General features: G+C 35.1%; 1 protein-coding gene across 2 annotated transcripts; it reads right to left on the reverse strand.

Annotated features, from left to right (window-relative positions):
* Nucleotides 1–592: 592 nt before the first annotated feature.
* Nucleotides 593–7,502, reverse strand: LOC130815970 (putative B3 domain-containing protein Os04g0347400). Of its 2 annotated transcripts, none has more exons than XM_057682524.1 (7): nt 7,381–7,502; nt 4,972–5,066; nt 3,699–4,098; nt 3,460–3,587; nt 2,324–2,609; nt 2,088–2,233; nt 593–1,566 (listed from the first exon to the last, which is right to left on the reverse strand). In XM_057682524.1, exons 1-7 carry the CDS (start codon nt 7,388–7,390, stop codon nt 1,114–1,116), a joined length of 1,518 nt encoding a protein of 505 aa, XP_057538507.1. In that variant the 5' UTR covers nt 7,391–7,502; the 3' UTR covers nt 593–1,113. The 2 variants fall into 2 exon arrangements, with proteins under 2 accessions (XP_057538507.1, XP_057538509.1); XM_057682526.1 differs by having other exon boundaries at nt 5,019–5,066; nt 7,381–7,432.
* Between the last annotated feature and the right edge of the window lie 304 nt (nt 7,503–7,806).

The following is a 7,806-nucleotide window of genomic DNA, read 5'->3' on the forward strand; positions in this document are numbered from 1 at the left end:
AAACAACACCAATGAATTACTGAAATTCACCAAATGTGGTTTATGTTTCTTTATAACCCCCGTGCTTTATTAATTGATTATTAAGTAATTCGTGATAGTTTAGGCATGGGCAAAGAAAGATCACAGACGCGCCTGTGAGAAAGGTGGATAACATCACAATCGATGGGAAAGAAAAGTCGGTTGGAATTTATCTAGAGATATCAAGATTGACATGAGCGAGTTGGAATTTGACTAGAGATAAAACTAGTTGAATACGTCAAATTTGTGTACTAGATCATTTGCCTAGTTTATGTCTTTTGTTTGTTTTATTTTATTTTATTTTTTTTTTATGTTTTTCTTTCCTTGCCTTACCTTGTCTTGTCTATGTTTTCACTTTTCAGTTATAGGTCCTTCGAGCTGAAGGTCTCTTTGACCACAAGTTCCTCTAATTAAAAAAATTGACTAAAACAACGTCAGGAAAATCGAAGTTGGTCCACCAAGTAAGCCAACTCAACTTTTGGATTCTGAACTCCATGATTAAAAACTCAATAAAAGTCAAGTCGACTTTTGATCCTGCCCATACCAAAAGTCGGCTCAACTTTTGAAGTTATGTACGAAAAGCTTAGAAATTTCCTCTCATTAGTTACCCATAACTAAACTTCATACATATATAATACTTGGGCTAAGCACCATAAGTGCCCATACATGAGTCCCTCATTGACTCAAGGCACATACATCATTTTGGCATTTACTTTGAACATAAATTCAAACTTAAGATTCTCAAGTAGATTCCAATTTCCAATCTAATCATATCTTTGATTTTACAAGACATAATAGTACTTGAAACCATCAACTGCTTCCCAAATTAACAATTACATTATAACATACTTCTAATTACACAAAATATCAGGTTGATTCTAAAACTTCCAGGTCTCCGAAAAGCATACATACCAGAGCAAATACGCGCTTACACCGCACCAACTCTTGTAGATATATCGAAATTTGCAAGTACTATAGGTCATTGATCAAGTTGCGGTTTTGAAATCGGTGCTTGTATCATCAAAAACAGACATGAAAGACGAGAACTAGTAATAATACTTTGCAGCATGCTAAGCAAAAGTCGCGTCAAGTTTCTTACCTACCCATGCCTACTTCTGGCTCAACGATGGCATCTGATCCTTCCTCGGTCATGACATCTTCTGGCTCAATCGCAACAGCAAACTCATTCCGAGTAGCGATGGCAGCATCAGTTTCTTCCCGAGTAGCGATTGCTTCTGTCTCGATACCAGCAGCTTCCTCATTATCATCTTTCGAGTCCAAGTATGTGATAACATCGGGTTCAACGAGTCGTTTAAATCTGTTTATACTCACTTGGATTAGGTTTTCGGACACGAAATCGAAAGTCAAATTGTCGCCATTTGTTAAGCCGTATCCTTTCCAAAATTCCACCCAGCCTTTGGCTAAAGCCACTCGGTTTCCACTCAATTTTTTAACTTCAACAGGCCAACACTTGGTTTCAGGATCACGAAGCACCAAAATATCTTTCTTCATCAAGTTTTGGGCTCTAACAACTTGTATAGGCATATGCTGAAAGTTAAAAGCAAAGCAAATTTAGAACATTGTCGGCCAATACTGATAAATTTGTTAACGGGTTTGTACACAACAAGAGCCGTATAAGAGGAGAATCGGCCGCACATAAACCCGATGAGGTTCATCCTATAAATCAAAGAGGAGTACTCATTAAGTATATATGTTAATCAACCTCTCTTCGATTTTTGATTTAGGATCACATGTGGTATTTTCCAACACTCCTCCTCACATGTGAACCCATTTTTTTAATTTGCAGGAGCGCCATTCTTTTCGAACCTGTTGTACACAATAAGACCCACATAAGAGGAGAGATGACTGCACATAAACCTGATGAAGTTCCATCCTAACAGCAATTGCCAACTCCCCTCTTGTGCTGGTCTTGTTGTGTACAAGCCCGTTAACAAAGTTATCAAATACTACTCCTTCTGTGAGCTAGCACATCAAAAGCATTCAGATCGACGATCGTTAACCAACATTATCGAGCAATACTCTAAGAATAAATCAATACTGATACTTACTAGATACGTTCTGGCAATGGACATCCTCCACACGAAAGAAAATGATTTTCCAGACATGCACGAAATTATTTTCTTTTTAGTCGTTGGAGTCTCAAAGGCATTATCGTTATCATCGGGGGCAATACTACTTGGTTGATCTTCTTTACCTTCAAAGACAAAGTCGGAAATGCGTTAAACGAAAGGATCGGATAGTATCATAATCCGATGTTATTCTTAAAATCAACACTTTGACTTACATTCTAGTTCGAACGGTTCATCTGGTTCATCAGATCGATGCTTAAATTTTGACATCTTGGTCACTTTAACACGGATTAGCTCGTCGGTCATGAAGTCAAAACTCAACTTATCCCCGGGTGAGACCTTGTTATCTGCCAGGAAGTCCTTCCATCCTGTAGCGAAGAGTGCGCGACCATCCCTTCTGTGTGCTAGTTTTACAGTCCAAGAATTCCCGTTGGCATCCTGAAATGTCAATTGATCTTTGCTCGGTAACTTCTTCCCCAGTGAAATCACTTTTGGGACAGTCTGCAGATTAAGTACTCACAGTCAGGCTTATAAAACACCCATCAAGCATAATAAAATGGCTTCAATCGGAGCGAAAGACTTCAGTCACCATTTGTTGTCCATGAAATCACAAAAACTGCTCGCACGTAGAAAGGTATTGAAGTCTCTTGGACTGAAGGTTACATGATATGAACATGGACACACATCATTACCATATTATGCAGAGAAGTTAGTGATTCTCCTGGTTTGAGAATGGTTATGCCGTATGGGATTCCGATGCTGCTACTTACTTTTGTAAAAATAGCAAACGTGCACCAGTTCAACCTTGCAATTCACGTGTTTTGTTTTTAAGTTCATGAGAGGATTAGTGAAACATCTTATTCACGTGTATTGGTTTTTAAGCTTTTGGTTGATCTGGTCTCTTTACATAGTATCAGAAGCGAACGTGACTTTGTCACAGTTTATAATCTCACCCACCCCTCATTCAAGTTTAAAACTTAGCATATGAGGAGAGCATCTATCCCAAAAGGCTCTCGCGTTAGGGGACGTGATATATATATATATATATATATATATATATATATATATATATATATATATATATATATATATATATATATATATATAAAGGGGCTTTAACCATCAGTTTAAGATTTTGGTTGAGTTGATCACTTGACTCTAGGAGTTAAAACTGAAAAATACGAACTAAAAAACCATGAACAATATACAAAAACCCTTGAAATATTTGAAGACAAACATAGATTAGAGATGTTACCTACATATAAAAAGGTCAAATACAAAAGTATAATTTGATTTTACAAACCATGAAAAATGGTGTAGAAATTTAAATAAAATGAAGACCGAGATTTACCAGCTGGTTAAATTGGTGCTTCTTATACTTGTGCATTGTAACCGAGAAACTCAAAGCGTTTTGGCTGACCGACACCCTGCATGATTTTGTGTATGACCTAGGAATTGCTTGCCGTGGTTTATATATGCCTGAAAAAATTACGTAACATAAGATCATTTCATCGAATCAATTAATATACGAGGGAATTCAAAATGAAGCTCATTAAAACAGTCAGCAAACGGCAACAACGTTTGACTTACATTTCCTTGGAGCTAAACTCCTTGTTTTTCGTTGCCCACATTCTATCGATTCTGGCTCAGAATCTACGGCTTCAATTTCCTCCACAGTTTCACCATCGGCAGTGTTATTGGGCTTATGCAAATCTTTAGTACTTTCCACTAACATAGTTTTTTCACACCCGTTTCGACCATATATTCTAACCAGGAAAATTGATTGTTCCTCGTACTCAAAGAGCAAGAAGTTGCCAGCTTCTAAGGAATGCGCTTCGACAAAATCAGCCCAACCACCTCGAAAGTACATCCTTCTATCCCCATCCTCTTCCACGTCTACTCTCCAACATTTTTTGGTTACTTCACTTTCGATGATGATTCGATGAGGTACATAGCCATCCATGTTCTTCGTAAAATCTTCAGGTAATTGCTTGAAGAAATTCAAATGTTCCAACAACAAAGCTTTAGATCGATTTTAAAGGGAACGACAAGAAGCATTTAATTTGTACTAGGAAGAAGCAACAAAAAAAGAATGTTCAAGGGCTATAAGAGGAATAGGAAGATGCAAAATCGACCGTCAAGACTAAACTTAGAGCACGATCGAACAGTCCTAGAAAATTAATGTTTATGCCTAATTAAAGATTATATAGTCACAAAAATGACTATAAAGCTATTAGCTAGGAGCAATATGGTATACCATTTTCTGGTGTTCATGTGACATGTAGATATTGCAAGGAACAAAATCTGTCAGTGAACCAATTCAACCAAAAGTTTAAGCTGATGGTTGAGGCCCCAGGATATGTTATGTACTCTAACACGCCCCCTCACACAAAAGCCTTTTGGGCTAGAAGTGTGGATGCAGCATAAGCCCTTCTCATACCAAGTGCTGGCGCTTAATACAGGTGAACAATATGGATCTTAAGTAGGATCATAATATTGGTAGAATTGTACAATCCTATCAAGATTATGAATATAGGTGATAAGATCATAACACGATCTAATGATCCAATACTACAAGGATAGTCTCAATCATAGGCCTTAAATTCTATGATTCTACCGATCCTACGATCCAAAAATCAAGAATATGGGTGATAAAATCATAACGCGAAGTAGAAAATATAGAAGTCTAGGATATATTAGGCCTTAAATTCAAAAATTTCACTACTATATGTACCATGCATTCTATACGATCATTTTTTATGCCTCCTACAGCCCCACATTCCCCCTTATAGATCAAAATATAGCTATAAATATGGAAAATAAACAATAATACACATTGTCTGCTGGATAGATTTATAGATACCAGTTGCTTAGAGTATTCACGACCAAGAACCTTAATGAAAGAAGCACCTTTGTTTGAACGCTCTCGCTTGTTGCCCATTTCACATTGCTTGGTCACTGTATTTGAAGCACAAGAGTCAGTTAAGGTTTGTTTTCATGTTCCAGCACTTTTGAACGAGAATGATCATCCTTCATATCGGTAACAACACAACAACACAACATTCCATTACCCCCAACACCATCCGATGACTCCCACCTAGGATGGAGTTTGGAAATCGAATGTATGCAACCTTGCACTTGTTAGTGACAAAGAGGTTGTAGTGTATATCGGTAACCTTAATGGTACATAAACATATACAATACAAGTGCATATTAGGTAAGGGTAACAAATATATAATATAACCAACGATAATAACATTTCATTAACCCAATGCCAATGCCCACTCCCATTCGTTGCCATTAAGTACAGGGTGAATCTAGAATATTAATATCAGCTAAGTTGAACAGTCATCTCAATATGTGTATAGAGTCATCTATAGAATCAAATCATGTATAGAATCACCTATAAAATTAATCAACTCATTGTTATGTTTTTGTGTTATATGTTACAATTTTGATATGACTCGGGTCATTGCCTAAATAGGCCCAGCCCCGAGCCTAGGTTCAGTGGCGAAGGCGAAGGCACATATGTGTCTATGGGGTCATTCGACCTCACTTGATTCTTCCGACTCTTGAAAAATTAGGTATATTTACTATCTATAGTGAAGAAAAATAAGCAATTGCATTGAACCCACATGACATATAGATAACTGAAAAAGAACCTAAGTGATTTAATTAGAGGTGTCCATTCGAGTGTTTAAGCGTATATCGAATGTATAACTTGATTCAGTTTAATTTTTATTCTTAATTACATGTAAATATGTTGACAATTTAATTTGATTTTTACAATATGAGTTATTTCATGTCAGGTTAGGTTCAATCATGCATACTCGATTTTGGTAAATCAAGTCAATCTTCAACAACTCTAGGTACAATATTACAGTGACACTTTACCAATCAATTTGAGTGAGTATAAATGTATAATGACTATGGATTCTTTGTTTAGATATCTTATGTTTAGTGGGCAAGTATAACTTCTCTCCAACAAATATTTTTTTGACCCTAATTCAAATTGAACATAAATTATTCCACAATCAAACATAATTAACAAATTAAGTTATGGACATTACTAATTGAAAAATTTTCGATTATTCAACATTGACTTGGGCTCTAATTTTTTGAACTCACTTGATATATGTCTGCATCCGCCACTGCCTAGGTTCCCTGATTAAGTGAAACTTCTCAATCTACTTCAGCATGCTGAGCCATCATTTTACCAGAGGCTCTTGTAAAAAGTGTGATAACGATCGCGTGGTAACGAACGGTGATTCGGTAACGTTAGTAATGCGGCCGATGAGATGCTCGGGAAGTTAAAATATCCCTTTAACGGTCCAAAATGCCTTTTTTACACCCTTAAAATGCAGAAAATATTAATTTCGTTTATTTTGAAAACCTTTACAATGCGGCCGATGAGATGCTCGGGAAGTTAAAATATCTATATTATTAGAAAAGAAAAAATTGATCTTAAAAGTTACCTCTTTTAAAAGTATCACCTTTGAGTTAATCTTAAAAATCTTACATTTTAACCGAATTGGTTTTAAATAATAATTCAAAAAATTGCAACTTTCACTCCTTGCTTTAAAATGTCTCATCCTTGAGTTAATTTCTAAAAACCCCAACTTTGAAGTTTTAATGAAACTGAATAAACAACACCTTGTCATTCGGCTAGGTAAGTAAACACTAATTCTTAACTGAGTTCGTCTCATCTTAAGTGAGCGTAAACTATTTTAAAAAAATTCTGTATAAGTGTGTATTTAGAATTTATTTTCTTTTTTATGGTTTTTTTTTATTAATAATTTATATGGACCCATCTTATAATGAGACGATCTTATACAAGACTTGCTGGTATGTAAATTGCTACTCCCTCCCTCATTTGAATAACAACATAGCATACTTTCACTTAAGCACATCATTAGGCTTGTAGATCCGCCCAAAAAATAATCGAGGTATATTTCCAACATAAACATCAGACAATAATTAAAAATTAAATAGTACGAGATACGATCATAATAGATAAATAGTACTCTCCCTGACTCCCTGCATTTCTTTTTATACACTTTAGACTAAAATTGTGTGAAACTTTTATCAAAATATATATAAAAAATTGAAATAGACGAATATTACAAGGCAAGTAATATTGTAATTTGTAAGTAAATAGAAACAATATGCAAGACAAACCAGCATATGCATGCAAAATTATATATTATTTGTATAACACTATTAATTGATTAATTTATAATCACAAAAATTAAGAGGAAAATTAATAAATAACCTTTTTCCATGTTTGTTTCTCTCCTTCCTCCTCTCCTTGTTCCAGTTTTCTTGACTTGGTTTGAGTATGTAAGCAAAGTAGAAGATACTTGAAAGTAAATTTTTTTTACAAGTTTAACTGAGATCATTGATTCCACGTGTCAGAAATGTGGCCAAATATATTACATGTCTATCATGCAAGGAAAAATCTCATAAGTCCCTGTTCCCAACCAGTAACAAATACTACTCGGAAAGTGGAAAATTCGTCAATAGGATGAAAAAAACCCGATCCTTAAATTTCGCCATCCTTTTCATTTTATCGCCACCCCTCCAAATAAAATTACGAATTTGCCCCTGATTTTAAAAAATTACAATTTTGCCACTCATTTCAAATTTCTTATTTATAATAATAATAATAATAATAATAATAATAATAAAATTAATAATA

The sequence above is a fragment of the Amaranthus tricolor genome, chromosome 6 (assembly GCF_026212465.1).
Source record: "Amaranthus tricolor cultivar Red isolate AtriRed21 chromosome 6, ASM2621246v1, whole genome shotgun sequence".
Taxonomy (NCBI): domain Eukaryota; kingdom Viridiplantae; phylum Streptophyta; class Magnoliopsida; order Caryophyllales; family Amaranthaceae; genus Amaranthus; species Amaranthus tricolor.

Bases quoted from the DNA above. Each gene is read 5' to 3' on its own strand.
- LOC130815970 (XM_057682524.1), bottom strand. The intron at 4,099-4,971 runs GTATCTATAAAT...AATTTCTTCAAG, and splicing joins GTGAATACTCTAAGCAACTG to CAATTACCTGAAGATTTTAC. The intron at 1,567-2,087 runs GTAAGTATCAGT...TTTAACTTTCAG, and splicing joins CCATTGCCAGAACGTATCTA to CATATGCCTATACAAGTTGT.